Source organism: Loxodonta africana, chromosome 8 (assembly GCF_030014295.1).
Source record: "Loxodonta africana isolate mLoxAfr1 chromosome 8, mLoxAfr1.hap2, whole genome shotgun sequence".
NCBI lineage: Eukaryota > Metazoa > Chordata > Mammalia > Proboscidea > Elephantidae > Loxodonta > Loxodonta africana.
In genome coordinates, this window is record NC_087349.1 from 56,639,126 (window position 1) to 56,658,690 (window position 19,565).

The following is a 19,565-nucleotide window of genomic DNA, read 5'->3' on the forward strand; positions in this document are numbered from 1 at the left end:
TCTGGTTGGATACTGACATGCAAATACTATCATTTTCACATGCACCACTACTAACTTTCTTCATTGATTTCAAGGATTATTGGGGTGGAGTCCTGGGTTTTAACAATGCCCCATCCCATGGTTTTTCAGTAAAAATGTCATATGGAAAACATGGGAGTTTATGCAGGAAAATAATTAAAACATATGTAATTGTTATGCCTAAGGGATATGTTAGAGTTCTCTCACCAAGTAGTTTTATCAAACTTATTAATTTAAAACAATTGGCGGAGGAGTGAAAGTAAGGCTCATATGAGCTAAGATGATTCCTGGGGTTGAGAAATTTTCAAGAATATTTCCAAAAGAGGGATAAAATAGCCAGATTTGGGAGACCTTTAACACCATTATTTTTAGAATAATACAAAATAGAAATTGTTGCAAAAAGAGAGAAGAAAATTTTAGAGCCATTACTTTCTTTTTTGTCACCTTAATTATTTTGAGGGAGAGAGAAATCCTTTCAGAACAATGTAGGCTTGGAAATTCTTAACAATGTGTGGATGTGCTTGATGACCTCACAAGGTCACTTCAAATCATGTTGCTCAATACTGCAATCCTCTCTGTGAAGGCAGAAGACTAGGCTATGCTACAGTGGCTTAGGAAAAACATGACAATGTAACACTAGACCAGCATGCTGGGAGCAGAAGTAGTTTATTTTCTCTTTTATTCTCTGTACATGATACTACACAGAGAGTCAAAGGCATGCCCATGCATGTAAAAGGCAAGAGAAGAGAAACTAGTTTCCTTCACCTGTAGAAATCTCAGCTACTGCATGCTAAGCTGGTGTGCTTATCTTTGAACGTTCATCCTCGAAGCCTGAATAAAATTGCTGCTGTTCTGCTTTTTATATAAAGAAGAATATTGTTTGCTTAAAAACGGACAAGCTCATTTTATTAAGTATTCTTGTTACTGTGGGTATGTCTTTCAAAAATATTAGCTCTGCTAGCATGGTTCAAATGTGGATTTTTTGTTTTTTGTTTTCTAGTTTGCACTGTTGACTTAGAGAAACTCTCTGAAAGGGATTTTCTCAGCCATTTTCACCTTCTGTCCATATCAAGTTTCACTCTTCTGCAACATTTATATCTATAGCACAGCAGGTGGAGAAGCGATTTGAGGAGAGAAGGATGGGAAGCTCATGCCTTCTTTTTTAAGGAAATGTCCTGCATATGTACTTCTATCCAGCTTCGTTTTGGGGAAAGCCTTTGTTTTTGTTTTTTATCTATGTTCTACTTGACATAGGTGCATTAAAAAACATGGGGATAGATTACATTTGTCTTCAGAATTCACAACTTCTTTTCACAAAATTGAAAACCTTTGGTGAGGGTTGCAAAGTCACACAGTATTCCATCCTCAGGTTAGTGCTGGGAGAATTACATTAAATGGGAGCAAATTCCCACAGAGACCCCACTTAGCTCTCTCCCACTGATAGTTATTCTTGCTGTGAGTGTACTATAAAAAGACTGTATGTCACCTACTCCTGCTAAAGACAGGAATTTGCTTCTTTCCTAGGAGGTGATTGACAGGAAGGAGACATCCTGCTGAGCTGACTGTTTTTCAAAAGGGGGAAAAAAAGAAACTATGGAGATCTCTGTGCAATGAGGTCTGTGATAGAGGTGGGGGCAAGGTGAGAGTAGAGGTAAGGAAAACTGTTGACAAATGGGAAAAGGAGAGGAGTAGGAAGGAGAATATTGAAGAGTGTGTATAAGCTGGGAATGACTAGATAGAAATAAAGGCTAGATGGTATGAACCTCGAATCTAATAATACCATAAAGAATTTATCTGGCATAGGGGTTTTCAATTTATAAGAGGGGTTGAGATTATAGAAATATTTGTAGAAATCCAAATATTCATTACCCTAGATCAGGGTTTCTCACCCTCGACACTACTGACATTTTGAGCACCATAGGACGTTTAGCAGGATCCTGGCCTTTACCCATAGGTGCTAGTAGCAACACCCTCCCCAATTCATGGCAAAAAAATGTCTCCAGACATTGCCAAATGTGCCCTGAGGGACAAAATCACCCCTGATTGGGAGCCACTGGCCTAGACTGTAGTTCTCAATCTTGACCACATAATAAAATAGTAAACTGTCAAAATACAAGTGCCCAGGGCCCATTTCCTAAGATTCATATTTAATTGGTCTCTGTTTTTTTTTTTTTTTTTTATGGCTCAGCCATTAGCCTGAGATGATGTTTAAGTCACTGAGATGATTCTAATCAGTCTAAGCATTCTAATAATCAGTTAAAAAATATGTGCTCAGTACTGCCTTAGACGTTGAGCATACAAAGATGAATGAGACGTTGTCCCTGTACTACAGAGGCTTAGGATCTAGTGAAGAGATGGGCACACAATGATACTTTTCCAATATATTGTAGTAAATCCCCTGAAAGTTAAATGCCCAGCACATCATATTAGCACACAGTATGAGCAGTGTACCTAATGGCACAATATGTTTCTGAAACTTATTGTACCTGAAATCCTCACATTTTATAGTTAGTCACTTGTGGCAAGGCATTTTGACACAAAAAGAATTTTGATAACAAGTTGTCTGAGGGTAGGGAATAACCCATTAATTCAGCTTCCCTCAAAATAAAATGATCGTGTAGCTTATCTGATCACTCCTCAAACAGATGAAAGACTTCTCCATCCAGTCAAGACATAGGAAAGGGCAACAGATTCAACCTACGACTAAAAGAGATGGACAAAATAAGTGAAACAATGCTTTTCACAATTGGGCATTAGGTAATGAAAATGTATGATGAGCTCTATGATTGCCTCATCACCCTGCCTGGATAAAGTTTCCAGAGCACAGTGCAGTGAGGGGTAACACAGGTGGAGCCTGAAAATCTCCTTGAGCTGAGGAGATGGAGCTTGGAGAACTGTGAGGCCAAGATAGCTAGAGTTCATATACCAGAGTACCACAGAATATAGAACAACCTGCAGAGTCCCCTTGAACCTTTGGATGAGTACTGATCAGAACATAGGCATCAGGACACTACTAAAGGTGAGGGAAAAGGGGGAAAAAAAAAAAAAAAAAACCTTAAAGAACTATAGGATACAACCTGGAAAGTTCACACAAAGCTGGGAAAAGTTCCTATTCCCACAGCCAAAAGGGAAAATCTCGTAATCCATGGGGCATTAGAGAGCAAAATTAACCCTGGACTAATTATGCTCCAGTCCTGCTAACAAAACTTAAAAGCAAGTCTCAAAAAGATGACACTGCTTCCAAGGAACTTAATTTCATCCTGTAACAGATCTCAAGAATATTAATATGAATACAAAAATATCTAGCATACAATTTAAATTGACAATGCTTGGATTCCAGTAAAAAAATTACCAGGCATACAAAGGGGGAGGAAAGTACAATCCATAATGAGGAAAAAAATCAGTCAATAGAAACAGACCTAGAAATGAAAAAAAAAAAAAAAAATTAGTCAACAAGGACCTATTGTAGGCTGAGACAATAGGAAAAACCAGTAATACTGATTCTATTTTTATTTAAGATTTTAATAATTTTTCTCATGGATTTTTTGCATTAAGTTTTCCTTTTTAAAACATTACATTTAATATTATTTATCTTGATTACTGAGTTTTTTGGCACCTCTTAAATTTGGTGCCAAAGGTGAGTGCCTCACTAACCTCACCAAGTTCCTGGTCCTTCAAATTAAACCCAGAATAAGCAGAAGAAAGAAAGTAGATGAGATTGGAAGTAATGAAATGTAAAACAGAAAAACAATAGAGACAATCAATAAAACTAAAAAATGATTCTTCGATAAGAGCAATAAAAGATGATAAATCTCTAGCTAGCATAATGAGGATAAAAAGAAAGAACATACAAATTACCAGCATTAGGAATGAGACAAGTGACATCATTATAGATACTTCAGATATTAAAATGTAATAAGGGAATTATAGGAATAATTTTATTTCAACCTATTGATAACTTAGATAAAATGGACAAATTCCTTGAAAGACACAAACTACCAAAGTGCCCTCAAAAATAGATAACTTGAAAATTTTTCAAGTATACCCCTTACAACATTTTTTAAAAAATGAGCTACCTAGGAAGAAATCTAATGAATCCTAAAGGGCTGTATCTAGAAAATTATAAAACATTGTTGAGAAAAAGTTAAAATCCTAAATAAAAGGAATAAAATACCATGTTCATAGATTGGAAGACTCAATATTTTATTAATGGCAGTTTTTTGCTAATCCTTACAGTCAGTGAAATTCCAAACAATATCCCGGTGGATTTTTAAAATAAAAATTAATAAGATAATTCTAATATATATATATCCAAATTGCTAAGTATATTCAACAAGTTTTTGAAGGAAAACAAAGTGGGAGGACTTTACCAAATATCAAGATTTGTTAAAAAGATATAGCCATTATTAAAGTATTAGTGCAAAAACGAATCAATAGATCAGTTGAACAGAATAGAGTCCAGAAAGAGAATTAAGATTCCACACATATAGACATACTAAAATTATGACTTAATGTTACACTGAAGAGCAATAAGGAAAGGACAATTTTTTAAAATAAATGGTACTGGGCCAGTTAAATATTGAAATGGGGAGAGGGAATGAATCCTGGTCGCTTCTTTAAACCATGCACAAAAATCAATTCCAGATTACTTTATTTCTAAATGCAAAAAATAAAACAATAAAGCCAACAACAGATAACAGAGAGATATATGCTCATAATCTTGCAATAGGCAAAGATTTCTTAAATAGAACTCTAAAAACATTAACATAAAGGAAAAAATTGATAAATTTGTAAATTAAAGTTAAGCATTTCTTTTGCTGGACAAATACAAAAACAAAAACAAAAAAACCCCAGTGCCCTCGAGTCGATTCCGACTCAAAGCAACGCTATAGGACAGAGTAGAACGGCCCCATAGAGTTTCCAAGCAGCGCCTGGCGGATGCAAACTGCTGACCCTTTGGTTAGCAGCTGTGGCACTTAACCACTACGCCAGCACTATTAAAAGAGTGAAAGGCAAGGCACAGAGTCAGAGAAGATATTTGCAATATATATATCTAAAAAGGACTTATATGCAGAAATATATAACTAATTCCTACAAATCAATTTTTAAAAGAGAAAAATCCAGTACAAACATAGGTAAGAACGAAAAGGCATTTTATAAAAGAGTATATCCAAATGTGGAATTAATTTATTAAAAGGGACTCAACATCATTAGGTGCCAGGAAGCTGAAAACTAACCATCAAAAAAATGAGATACCAATACATTTCCACCAAATGGTTTAAATTAAAAGCTAACAATATTAAAGATGTGAAGCAGCTGGAACTCCCAGATCAACTTCTTAAGTTGTCGGTAAGTGCCGTGAAGTCAATTCCGACGCATAGCGACCCTATGTACAATAGTTGTTACGCTTCAGCCATTGTTGCAGCCACTGTGTCAATCCATCTCACTGAGGGTCTTCCTCTTTTTTTGCTCACCCTCTATTTCTCCAAGCATGATGTCCTTCTCCAGAGACAGATGCCTCCTGATAACATGTCTGAAGTATGTGAGAGGAGTCTCATCATCCTTGCTTCTAAGGAGCACTCTGGCTGTAGTTCTTCCCCAAATCAACTACTTAAACTCAAATCAAGTCTCAGAGTTTGTTTTTGGGATAATCCAACTAAAAGACACAGCATTACTTAAAAAATTTAAAGAAAAGAAAGGGGAAAAAAAATGTCCATCAATACAATACAAGAATGGATAAATAAGTTGTGACAGTCTTAGAGTAAAATACTATGCATCAATAAAAGCGAACCAATAAGAAAGTGTCCTGACTGCATGAGTGAATCTCACAAAACTTAATTTAAGAAAAATGTTAGATACAAAAGAATACATACTTTCATATTCATGTAAATTTCAGTATCAGGCAAAACTAGTCCTTGGTAATAAAATGTGTGATGGTGGTAGATGGGGAGAAGGAAGAGCACAGTGGTAGGGACAGGAGCAAGGGTACTGGAAATATTCTGTTTTTAATACCCATAATGTTATCTGCCTGTGTTCACTTTGTATATAATTCAATAGAAAGTTTTTTTTTTTAATCTAAACATTAATTATAGGGGATGAGAGAAAAGCAGAAAAATATGTAACTAGGAGGGCAGGAGTTGGGGAAGAGAGGATTTTTTTTTTTAAGTGGTAGTAACATTAACTCACATTAACAGGACCTCCAACCAGATTCAATAATCACCTGAGACTACCTGCTAAAATAAAAAAACCTGCAGACCCTGAACCATGATCCCTGAATTGGGGGTGGAGCTGGGGAGATTGGAATCATAAAGATCATAAAAGATCATTCACTGATCTTTTCTCTGCCTTGCATCCCTATTCTTTATTCCTAGTCTAAGAGTACCTTGCTCCTTTCTGAGTTTTCTTGAGTGCTGTAAAGTTCAACAATACTATGTAGAAGCTACAAAGGGAAAACCATTAAGTATATAATGAAGCATTAACCCTGTTAACTTTTGAGAACTGAAGAGTCCTTTTCAAAAGCCATAAACACCCTTGAAAAAATACCTTCAATATCACAAATTCACTTTCACTATGCACCTTAGATACTTGCTGATCAGTTATATGTGAGACTGAGCACCTAGGACACCTAAGAGGTGTTTTGTCCAATTGTTGGTCTCAGTTGATAAATAATTGTTGAGAAATGCTTCAATGATATTGTTTCTAATCAGTAGGCAAATTATTTACTGACAGGTAGAAATTCATTTTATTTTTTCCAATCTTCTTGCTGAATAGGAAATCCTGGTGGCGTAGTGGTTAAGTGCTATGGCTGCTAAACAAAAGATTGGCAGTTCGAATCCGCCAGGTGCTTCTTGGAAATTCTATGGGGCAGTTCTACTCTCTCCTATAGGGTCGCTATGAGTCAGAATGAACTCAATGGCAGTGGGTTTGATGGTTTTGGTTATTGCTAAATAACTCTCGTTCTAAAGAAAAAAAAAATTGTTGCTCTAGTCAAAGGATTTTGGATTCTTGCCCTCTTGGCCCTGTACCCCTATTCCTGTCCCTAACACTGTGCTCTCCCTCCTCCTCATCTACCACCATCACACCTTTTAATACCATGGACTAGCTTTGCCTGATATCAAATTTTATATGAATATAATCACAAGGACTCTCAAGGGAGATGGCTTTTTCTGTCTTCTCATCTGCGTCTTTATTGCAATTCACCAAATTAGTTCACAGAAACTTTAGTGAAGCCCCGATTATAAAACTGGAGCCAGGTTGCTGCTAGCAGCTTTTGAAATCTTCACTGGTATTTATGAACCTGAACCCAGACAGTGGCAGTAATATTCCCATTACTGCTAAGAGCCACATTATGGCCTTAATTGGACTTCTGTCTGAGAAGAAAATAATGGCCAGTTTAATTCTCTTTTGTCATTGACCAATGATATTTTTGAGACATAGACTTGCCTCATCTCTACCAAATGCGCCCTGGGAGGACTAGTCACATTGGTCCTAAACCTTTCAAATAAATCCATTCAAAACCAAGGTCAGAACTAATTGAATAAGAAGCTAAACCTGAGAAGCTGTTCTCCTGGCTGGAGGCCAGATCAGGCTTCTTCTGAAAATGAGGACCTGGTTTTGGGGCACTAGAGTGATGAGGGGTTTGGAATTAGATTTTGGAGAAGATTGTAAGTCTTTAAAAAAAAAAAAAAAATCTGTTACCTGCCAGTAGCTGTTTTCTCCCCATTTAGTTTGGGCTCTATACGTGCTGTTGCAAAACCAACAAAGGGTAGAGGTGATTTATTTTTCTATTTTAAATGATGCTTGCTCCCTTCGTGTGACTCAACCTGAGAAACAAGAAACTCCCCAGAGTTTACTGACTCTAGTTTCTGTTCACTGGACTTTAAACTATTTCCCAAGTGAGTCATCTGACTTAGATGCAACTGTAAATGCATTAGGAGGCAACAGATCAATACACTAGGGCTTCAAGCTGCTGTGTCACTTGAAATCACTCATGCAGCACCTGGAGGGAAAGGTCTTGGTTTTCTTACCTGCCTCCTCACTACCCCAGTGAGAGTTTTGTTTGGAATAAACCATTCAAGGAAAGGATTTTTCCCGTATGTGGACTATTTGACAGATACAGTCCAGATTTTTCTTCTAAGATCTCTTTTTATTCTTTCTCATTCTAGATCCAAACTAAAAATTAGGACACTCGGTCTAACAGTGGATTTCTATTTAGAATTTGTAATATATTTATTGGAAGTACTTTAACGTGTTTTATGTATTTAAAGGATTTAGACATTAAACCATATTTTGTTACCTACTTAACAAATCTAACAAAACAAATTTAGTAGTAGGCAAACTTATAGTAAAATACAAAATTCCACCAAAAGTACTATTTGTAGTATCTGTATACTATCTGCAGGATACATTCCCAAAATTGAAGTTGCTAAATTAAAAGTTGCATGCATTTGTGATTTTGAAAGATTTTGTTAAATTACCCTCTGTTGGAGGTGTGTCAGTTTATACGCCCACCAACAGTGTGTGGGAGTTCTTGCTTCCCTACAGCCTCATTAATATTTGTTACAGACAAAATATCTTTAATTTGTGTATTATTTCCCTATTGCTGCTGTAGCAAATTACCACAAACCTTGTACCTTAAAGCAACACACATTTATTGTCTTACAGTTCCGGAGCTTAAAACTCCAGAATGACTCTCGCTGGGCTAAAAATCAAAGTGTTGACAGGGTTGCATTCCTTTCTGGAGGCTCTAGGGGAGGAACCATTTTCTCCTCTTTTCCGGCTTCTAGAGGCTGCCTGCATTCCTTGCCTCATAGCCCCCTTCCATCTTCAATACTGGCAAGGGCTGGTCGAGTCTTTCTCATACTGCATCACTCAAATGCTGACTCTTCTGCCTCCCTCTTTCACATTTAAGAATTTTTGTCATTATATTACAGGAGCTCTGGTGGCGCAGAGGTTAAGAGCTCAGCTGCTAACCAAAAGGTCAGCAGTTCGAATCCACCAGCCACTCCTTGGAAACCCTATGGGGCAGTTCTACTCTGTCCTGTAGGCTCGCAATGAGCTGGAATCAACTCGATGGCAACGAGTTTGGGTTTGCTTTCGGTTCTTACACTGGATCCACCTGGATAATTCAGGTTAATCGCCCTATCTTGAAGTCACTGGTTATCAGCCTTAATTCCGTCTGCAACCTTAATCCACACTTTCCATGTAACATAACATATTCACAGGTCTGGAGATTAAGATGTGGGCACTTAATAACCACTTTTGAGGGGTTATTATTCTGTCTACTACAATTTGCATTTTTCTTTATTTTGAATGATATTGAGGATATTTTCATATAAGATTAATTTGTTTTTCCTTTCTGTGCTACTGTTAGGAACTCACAGAGCTGTAAGGAAGGAAAAGATTGAGATCAGGCCATCTCTCTAGGGGCTACTGATCCTGTACACTTAAGAATTTACATTAAAGCATACTTACTAGATTCTACGAACTGACCTAGATTCTACAAACTGTTAGGGACTTCAGGATATGCTGTGTTTATGTAGACAGGGGCAGCTATGTATAGACACATGTTTTTGTTTTTTTTTTTTTTATAGTCAGAATAAATTTACTTCAAAACATTCAAGTGGCTGTATTAGGGTCAAAGGGTTATGAACGGATTTCAATTTTTTTTTAATTTCCTGTATCATTTGAACTCTTTAAGAGAAGCATATCAAGTGTTTATAGTGATAAAATTTTTCTTCATTTTGAACAAGAAAACGTATTAATATTTTCATTAAAATATTTAAGATGGGAAACATTTTTGGTGGCTGTACATAAATAAATTTCTTATGATGATGAGACACAAAGATATGCCCAATTCCAATTGTGAAATCGTTCAAGGAAAGAATCTTTACACATCACATAGAATTGTGACTGTGTTTTCTAGTTCATTGTTACATTGTAAACACCTTTGATGACAGGTACTGTATTGTACTCATGATTATCTCTGGCACTAGGCATTCAGTAATGCTGAATGAATGGATTTATGAATGCACGTGTATTCTAGTAGCTTTTGTTGTATAACTTTCAATGATAACCGGTAAATTATTTCAGCCTTGCAATCCCCATTCCGTTATTTAAATTTTGTTAAGTATGACATAAATTGCCTGATCACATGTAAGACACCTAAACAGTGTTCTTGTTTTTGTTTTCCTTTCACTTTATATGTCACAGCTCCATTCAACCCAAATAAAGATGCAGATAGCATCGTCAAGTTTGACACTTTCGGAGATGGAATGGGCCGATACAACGTGTTCAATTTTCAGGATGTGGGTGGCAAGTATTCCTACTTGAAGGTTGGTCACTGGGCAGAAACCCTATCACTAGATGTCGACTCTATCCACTGGTCCCGGAAGGCAATTCCCACCTCCCAGTGCAGTGACCCCTGTGCCCCCAATGAAATGAAGAACATGCAACCAGGGGACGTTTGCTGCTGGATCTGCATCCCCTGCGAGCCCTACGAATACCTGGCTGATGAGTTTACCTGTATGGATTGCGGGCCTGGGCAGTGGCCCACTGCAGACCTATCTGGCTGCTTTGACCTCCCTGAGGACTACATCAAGTGGGAAGATGCCTGGGCCATTGGCCCAGTCACCATAGCCTGCCTAGGTTTTATGTGCACGTGCATGGTTGTGACTGTTTTTATCAAGCACAACAACACACCCTTGGTCAAAGCATCAGGCCGGGAGCTCTGCTACATTTTGTTGTTTGGGGTTGGCCTGTCCTATTGCATGACATTCTTCTTCATTGCGAAGCCGTCGTCAGTCATTTGCGCATTGCGCCGACTAGGGCTGGGGACCTCCTTTGCTGTCTGTTACTCGGCCCTGCTGACCAAGACAAACTGCATTGCTCGCATTTTTGATGGAGTCAAAAATGGCGCTCAGAGGCCAAAATTTATTAGCCCCAGTTCTCAGGTTTTCATCTGCCTGGGTCTGATACTAGTGCAAATTGTTGTGGTGTCTGTGTGGCTTATTCTGGAGGCTCCAGGTACCAGGAGACACACCCTTCCAGAGAAACGGGAAACAGTCATCTTAAAATGCAACGTCAAAGATTCCAGCATGTTGATTTCCCTTACCTACGATGTGCTCCTAGTGATTTTATGCACTGTGTATGCCTTCAAAACGCGGAAATGCCCTGAAAATTTCAACGAAGCCAAGTTCATTGGTTTTACCATGTACACCACATGCATCATCTGGTTGGCCTTCCTCCCTATATTTTATGTGACATCTAGTGACTACAGAGTAAGTCTTTGAATGGTTTCTTCTTTTCCTTGTTCTTTCATCATGCCAGTGTTTGTTGTCCAGGATTTAAAACACGGTCCTTTTATTTCATCTCAGCAATTAGTTGGGTAATTACAAATGCCATCATCAACCTCTATTAATGTAGAAATTAGTTTATTTTGAAAGCATGTGCAAAACACTGTGCCTACTATGTGCAAAACACAGTGCTAAACACGGAGAAGAAAATAAATATAAATGGCATAGCCATTCAAGCGATTTATAATCTAGTGGGAGAAAAATCATAAATATATATTTATGATTTATACACATACACACATATATATAATGTTTAATTAAATTTTAAAAATGATTTACAAGAGAATAAGACTTAAGCCACTAAGAACCTAGTGAGAATACTTCAAATTAGGTGCAAGAGGGATCTGGCTACCACAGATCAACCTGTAAATTAAAACACACTCACAACATTAAGCCAGGATTGGTTTAAAGATCTAAAAACTTTCATTTACGGCTTAAAGAAAAACATCATTACTTCTCTAAAACATAAAAATTCAACGTTACTGTCTTATATCCTTTCTTCAATTTGAGTTGCTCTAGACGTATACAGTATATAAGGTATGATGAACTTTTAATTAGTTCAAAGGAAAATATATATATATTCTTTGGATATGGCATATTAATAAAATATATATATTAATTTACATTCTTATATAAAATACAATACCTACTAAACTAGTTAAAAGTCCTTTGAACTAGTTAAAAGTTTTACTGTACATATCTAAGTAACCTAATTAAGGCATTAATCAAATAGCCTTAGTAATAAATAGTTCAAATTTCTGGGCTTCCACGTAATTACCATCTCCTCTGGAAGAAAGAGTTCGTCATCTCTTCATAGTTTCTCAAATTGTTGAAACTATTCATCAGTTGTTATCGCATTTAAACTCTGATTTTAGCAGCTTTGATGAATAAATGTAAGAATTTATTTCTCTTGAGGCAGTTAGTTTTTATCCTCTGCATTTGCTAAGTAGTCATAGATTAAAATTTCCCGGAGACATAATGATTTCCCTGTTATACCACAGTTACACAAAATGCCTCCATAGTTTGTAATAGTCCACAAATCTTTTTGTTGGCAATTCCTACATTGCCAAAATCTAGCAAATTACGGCTTAAAAAGAAGAGAAAGCTATTTAAAGCGTGGAACCAAAAGACTGAGAAAGTTTAATGTACTTAGTCTATTACATTATACATAACCATGTGACTGAAATCAATGCTACATTAAAGGATGAACAATAAAATGAACATAAGTTTAATGTTAGGGTAATGATCAGGCTTTCTAAAACTACATATAAAAAATTTGGAAATCTGCAAGAAAAGATAACGTCAGAACTAGATCAGCATAATCCAAGGTTAGATTAAAAGAACCTTTATAGTTTGGGGATTAAAATGGAGAACTATAGGCAATGTAAGGAGCCCTGATGGCACAACAGTTAAGTGCTTGGCTGCTAACTGAAAGGTTGGTGGTTCCAGCCCACTCAGCGCCTACGTAGGAGAAAGACCTGGCAATCTGCATCTGTAAAGATCACAGCCAAGAAAACCCTATGTGGTAGTTCTACTCTGTCACGTGAGGTTGCCATGAGCCAAAATCAACTCAACAGCACCTAACAACAACAGCAGAGTCGATGTATTTTAATACCCCTCTATCTATATCTTTGGAAGCCCTGGTAGCACAGTGGTTAAGAGCTACAGTTGCTAACCAAAAGCTTGGCAGTTTGAACCCACAAGGTGCTCCTTGGAAACTCTATAGGGCAGTTCTACCCTGTCCTATAGGGTCACTATGAGTCGGAATTGACTTGACACGCAACGGGTTTGGTTTTTTTGGTTTTATCTATCTTTAGTGCAGTATTTAAGCTACAGCTGCTAACCAAAGGTTGGCAGTTCAAGTCCACCAGCTGCTCCTTGGAGACCCTATGGGGCAGTTCTCCTCTGTCTTGTGGGGTTGCTAGGAATCAACTCCAAGGCACCAGATTTGGTTTTTTTGAGGGTTCTATCTTTTGTCTTTATATACACATCCATGCCTATAAATCTGCAAGGATTCTTTTTAAGTTCTTAGGTAGCCATTCTTAGTGGACATGATTTGGAGTGCCGAGTTAAAATGGTAATTATTTTGCCCTAGGCCTTTGATTAAGGAGCCCTGGTGGTGCAGTGGTTAAGCACTCGGCTGCTGAACAAAGGTTGGCAGTTCGAATCCACCATCCAGAAAAATGTGGCAGTCTGCCCCCATAAAGATTACAGTCATGGAAGCCCTGTGGGGCAGTCCTATTCTGACCCTGAGAGTCGCTATAAGTCATAATCAACCAGACAGCAATCAATTTGGTTTTTTTGCTTTTAGGCCTATGATTTGAAACTACCAGTCAAAAGAACTGGCAAAAAAATAGAGCAGAAAATACTGCTGAGAGTAAGCATAACATTATAAAAATTAAACTTCACTGGACAAATTAGCATTTATTTCTAAAACAGAAAAAATGACTTATAACATGATGATATAGTAGAGAGACTCGATGCAATTATTTGAAGATTTCAGAGGTTTCATCACATGACGTAAGTTGTAAGGCAGACGGGGCAGAAGTTTCAGAGTTGAGTTTTTAAGGTACACATACTAGGCATCCAGTCACAGTAAGGCTGTCTGAGGCCTCATTTACTCCCTACCGGTAATGCCAATCCCAAATTTGTACAAGGAAAAAAAAAAAAGGTAAACTGAAGCCTCCAACACAGTGGTTTTCAAATTTGGCTGCACATGAAATCAAGTGGAGAGCCTTAAAATATATATTAATGCCTGGGTCACACCCCCAGAGATTCTGATTTAATTGGCCTGGACTATGGCCTAGACATCAGGATTTTTCAAAGTTTCCCAGGTGACTCTAATTTGCAGCTAAGGTCAAAAACCACTGCTCTAATGCATGCGTTAGGTACCCTTCTTGTCTCACAGATATGTTCGTCTCACAGTCTGACCTGCACTGTTTTCAAATTTGTCAGAGTTAGAAAATTGAGAAATTGCTCATAAACATCCAAAGTCTTAGCTTAGCAAAGTGAAAGACACGGGCTCAAATTTCTGCATGGAACAATCAGCTAGACCCTATTAGTGCCTTCCCCTCAAGGCAGAACACTATTCCTCATGGCCTCCACATCTCCCTGAATTCTTACACCTGTCTCCTTTCACTTATGAACCTGTGTGGTTCCTCTAAGCATTTGAACATGGGACCAACCCTTATTTTGAAAGACTTACGTACATCCAGAACAAGTCTGGTATTTAAAGTTTCCCAGAGGGAAACCACGTAGTGCAAATAGAATCAGCAGTATTAGAAAAAAAAAAAAAAAAATTAGAAAAGCATCCCATAATTCAAGAGCTGCCGGAAGGAATTTGGTTATCAGTCAAAAAGTTTTATGGCTCAGTACTTTGCCACCTATTGTGAGTTATAAATAAATATAAAGCACTATTCCAGTCTTATATCCCAGCAGGGGGAAAAAAGTGTCAAACATGAAAGAATTCAAGATTAACACAGAATGTTTATAATTAAATTGGTGAGAAAGGCTCTAAATGCCTAAGGTTGCAAAGAAAAGTTAAATTGGAAAAGTTTATTCTTTCCAGGAATGCTCCCTAAAAATGTAGGATTTTACCGGGTACCTTGATGTACAATTAAGGTAGTAAGAGAATGAAGAGAAGGGCATTTGAGGCAGCAGGGAATATTCCTGAGGCAAGACAGGAATGAAACCATCAGAAGGCAGTGATATGAGTCTTACTCAGTGGTAGGTGTGGGGAGGATCTAGCGAGAAATGAATGGAAATTGGAAACCAGGCCAGATTACTCATGATCGCGTAACCAGGCAGACTAATTCATTAGATAATGTTTAAGAGCTTCAAGATCTTGGAATTTTTTGTTAGTTTTCTTTTGTTTGCTTAGGCAAAAAGTGACATGACGAAAGCTAAGAGTGGGGGAAAAAAAGATAGCCCTTCTAGATCAACATTTCTGAGACCTTAATCTGCTAGATACTTAGAATACCTGATCTCTTTTTTCCTCTTTAACACCCTGGAAAGTAAATAATATCCACAGGAGAGATGAGTAAACAAACGCAGGATAATCAACTTCCCAGGTAGCACAGTTAAGAAATAACAGAACAAGTTTTTCTGATCCAAATCTATACTTTTCATACTATACCACAAGCTTACCTATCCTCGATCTGAAGGATGGATTTGAAGGAGAGCCCCTAAATAAGAATTGAAGCTATTACAAGCACCCTAAACAGAGCATGAAGGTCCACCTGTTGCCACTTTTCCTTAATAAGCATTATGCGCCCTGCCCCCTCAATTCCCCAAGGCAACCAACCAAAGTTCAAATTATTCTCCTGGTTTCTGCCTTAGTGGTGGTGGTGAATGTCCCTGTCTTCATGCTCAGTGTAGGTACACATCCCTGGAGCTGTTATATGAAAAGGAGAACCATCTGCCCTTTCCGGACAAATCCTAGTACTTATTGTTACAATCAAGTGGGCCTGAATCAATTGGAAAAGAATTCCACCCCAGCTCACCCCTCATCCCAAACCCTCAAGGAGAGTTAGCAACAATCAGGGCACCATTCCAGCAGCTCTCTTTGAACCTACTTCCTGTTTCTCAGCCTGCAACTACCTCTCCAGTTCTGCCTCATTAAAAAAAAAATGGAGCACCATTTATTTGCCCAGTTGACTGTACAATTTGGTTAACATGTTTCCACCGCTTGCCGTGGACTTCTTTCAAATCCCGTTAATCAACTGGTGAAGCTTCATACTTCCTCTTTGAGAAAGCCATGTGTGTTTATCAGCATTTCATCCTCATTGCCAAATCTGTCAGTCAAATTTTTACCTTACTGGACATCAACATAGGAGATATTTAAAGCCATGGAATTCAATGAGATAGTGAAGAGAATCTAAAATTGAGGTCTAAGATACTCTAGCACTTTAAGTTAGGAGAAAAACGCAGAAAAGATAACTAAGAGTTAGAATAGCCAGTGCGGAAAGACGTGTTGAGGAAGCCAAAAAGAAGGAAGTGATTAACTGATTGTCATGTGTTACTGGGAGTTTTAGGAAGTTTTAGGTAGTCTCTCTAGAATCAGAGCAGAGAATCGTAGAAAATACAAACTTTTAAGAGTGTAACTTACTGAAGAAACTGGACAATTGAAACTATGAGACTGATACTTGGGCTTTGTAAAAATAATATAAAGATTTCAAATTTATTACAGATATGTTATAATTTATCAAAGCTTTTACATCATAGAATTAGATAGTAGCCTTTTCCCTGGTAAACTAACTAACTGGAACCAGTATCAGAGAGATTCTGACTAAAGGGAACAGAGTTTGTAATTCCGGGCTCCAAGTAGGAGGGCACTGGAGTAGTTAAGGGAGACAAGAGCTTTAAAGTAGTAGAGAGGGATTATGTCTTCAACATTTAAAGTAAAACTCAGGGCTGAACTGTAGCCTGAAATTTTTTCAATCAAAAAACAGAATGAAACTTTCTAAAGTCTTGTGGATTCTCCAGTTAATTGTTCAGACTTCAGCTTTTCTTAATTAAAAAGGAAGGTCGGAGACTTGAGGGCACTGTTTGGTAACAGCATTGTCTGGGGGGAAATGAAAAAGAAATCTAAAATCACTAGGATTCCAGGGGACTCTGAGTAAATAGGGTAAATTTTCACAAAACTGTTAGAGGAAATAATTAATTTCCATTTTTCAGTATCCGATAGAAAGTGATAAATTTGGGATATTTCAGCTAATCTGTGGGAACTGAAGCCAAGACAAATTATCAGATCCGAGAAGATGGAGAGTGAGAGGGAGAGAATGAGGAGTTCCTAGTTCCAAGGTATAGTTTCACAGAAAGCAAAGAGAGAAAAAGTGAAAATTCCCTACCAAGGTTGGGTTTATAGACACCTTTTATAGATGCCTAGAGAACAAAATGAAACCCTGGTGGCACAGTGGTTAAGAGCTATGACTGCTAACCTAAATGTTGGCAGTTCGAATCCACCAGCCACTCCTTGGAAACTCTATGTATGGGGCAGTTCAACTCTGTTCTACAGAGTCACTATGAGTCAGAATTGAATTGACGGCAACGGGTTTGGTTTTAGTTTTTAGAGAACAAAAAGATTGAACAATGAGTACCTGATGAATCAAACTTCCAGAGAGATGCCAATGAAATAATGAAGAGAAGATACCCCAGAAGAAAGTTGGTTAAAATGTTGCCCTTGTGTTGATTCTGACTCACAGCGACACTGTAGGACCGAGTGGAACTGTAGGGTTTCCAAGGAGCGGCTGGTGAATTTGAACAGCCGAACTTTTGGTTAGCAGCCAAACATTTAACCTCTGGCACCACCCAAGGCTCCAAAGAATGTGGTAGTGCCCCCCAAATGTGAATACATAAACCAGTTGCTGATATGCAGAGCTCCCAGCAAAAAGGGCAGATGGAAACATATAAAAGGCCAAGGTCACTTACTAAAACCATTAGCAATCTAGCCACTTCATCACTGAATATTTTGGTTTTACTGCTTAGGATTCTGACTTCAGTGGTTCTGCAGAAATTTCTTTATACAAAAATAAAAAGATAAACATAACACGAAAACCCATGTGAAGTCTTGGCAAGCACCCAGGAACACCCCACACAAATAGTGTTTGCTTACAAATCCTAAGTAATGTTTCCATGAACACCTCAAACTCAGAAGACTCAGTGTAATGGCTGTCTCAGTTTGGCTGTAATAAGAACAGAAATGATTCACAGTTCTTCAGGGTCTGGTCTTGTTTCAATGTCCTCTTCAGTTAGATACCTTCTTGAATTTACAGCTGGGCACTTACTAGGCAACTTCTTCTTGTAGGTGCAGACGACAACCATGTGCATCTCTGTCAGCTTGAGTGGCTTCGTGGTTCTGGGCTGTTTGTTTGCACCCAAGGTGCACATCATCTTGTTCCAACCCCAGAAGAATGTGGTCACACACAGACTGCACCTCAACAGGTTCAGTGTCAGCGGAACTGGGACCACATATTCCCAGTGTAAGTATAGAACTCATCACTGACTCATTCATAAAAAGCATTGTAGTAGGGACGAGGCTCGGAGGGGAAGCAATGGACACAGGCAACACACATCTCCATGAAAAATCTTGATTCAGTTATAGTAAATACTGAATCAACTGTGTGCCAGGTATTGCACTGAGTGCTGGGGATACACTGGTACACAAAAGAGTCAGTTTCTGTTTTAGGGGTTTATATAGGTGGCTTAGTGGTTAAGTGCTACGGCTACTAACCAAAGAGTCGGCAGTTCGAATCCTCCAGGCGCTCCTCGGAAACCCTATGGGGCAGTTCTACTCTGTCCTATAGGGTCGCTATGAGTAGGAATCGACTCGACGGCACTAAGTGCTAGGTATAGGGAAGAAAGACATTAAACCATAAGACTGCAATTAGGACTTTCAACCATGTTGTGGAATCAGAAAGCCTGGTCTCTAATCTTGACTAACCAGTTCAATGGGTAACCTTGAGCAAATCCCTTCATTGCCCCCTGTCTCCATTTACTCATTAAACTAGAGAATTGGAATAGGTTGGTGTTCTGCAGCGTATGTTGTATGTCACACAAGTGCTGAAAGTGTTTCTTGAAAAGTTAAAAGAGGAAGATAATTAAATGAGATGGAAAATGCTATATTCTGCATACTCCCTTGGAAATCCATAACACCTATTGCATGTTAAAGGTTTTGAGACCTGCTGTATTAAAAAAAAAAAAAAAATTAACTTTGTTATTCACGGCGGTATTTGACGTCAGTAAAACCAGGTAACATCCCATGGCACACACCTCGGAAAATACTGGAATAGCTCTTCCCCCTACATCAACAACACAATGTTTTTTCAGTAGAGAACCAGCTGAGGGGCAGTGGGAACTTAAGGATCCCAGGATAATGGCCCAGTACAAAATGCTCTCTCTTGTTGGCCTGCAAATGTCTGAAACACTATCCTTAAAGAATCATTGATTGAATTCTTTAGAGTCCTCTAAAGCATAAACGTACCTGGAGGGGACAACCTTTTAAGCCATTTTCAACTAATCTGTAGTATGGAGTAGAAGAAATTAACTGACAGAAGGACGAAGGGGAAAAAGGGGAGAGGAATCATGACAGAGGAAAGGGAGCCTGCAAATGACAGAGACAAATGACTATTTCACAATTTTGCCTTGAGTCGATTAGGAAGGATACTTCAAAATAGCATCACAGGGTGAGCAATC

At 38.1% G+C, this 19,565-nt stretch overlaps 1 protein-coding gene across 3 annotated transcripts in view; it reads left to right on the forward strand.

Annotated features, from left to right (window-relative positions):
* Nucleotides 1-19,565, forward strand: part of GRM3 (glutamate metabotropic receptor 3) — an 81,699-nt gene that overhangs the window by 54,971 nt on the left and 7,163 nt on the right. Inside the window, exons 3-4 of one of the 3 annotated variants that reach the window (XM_003407172.4) lie at nt 10,231-11,297; nt 18,178-18,352. In XM_003407172.4, the coding sequence (XP_003407220.1) occupies nt 10,231-11,297; nt 18,178-18,352 (1,242 nt within the window). The remainder of the gene's footprint in view (nt 1-10,230; nt 11,298-18,177; nt 18,353-19,565) is intronic. The other 2 variants (XM_010587306.3, XM_064289938.1) reach the window with 2 other exon arrangements.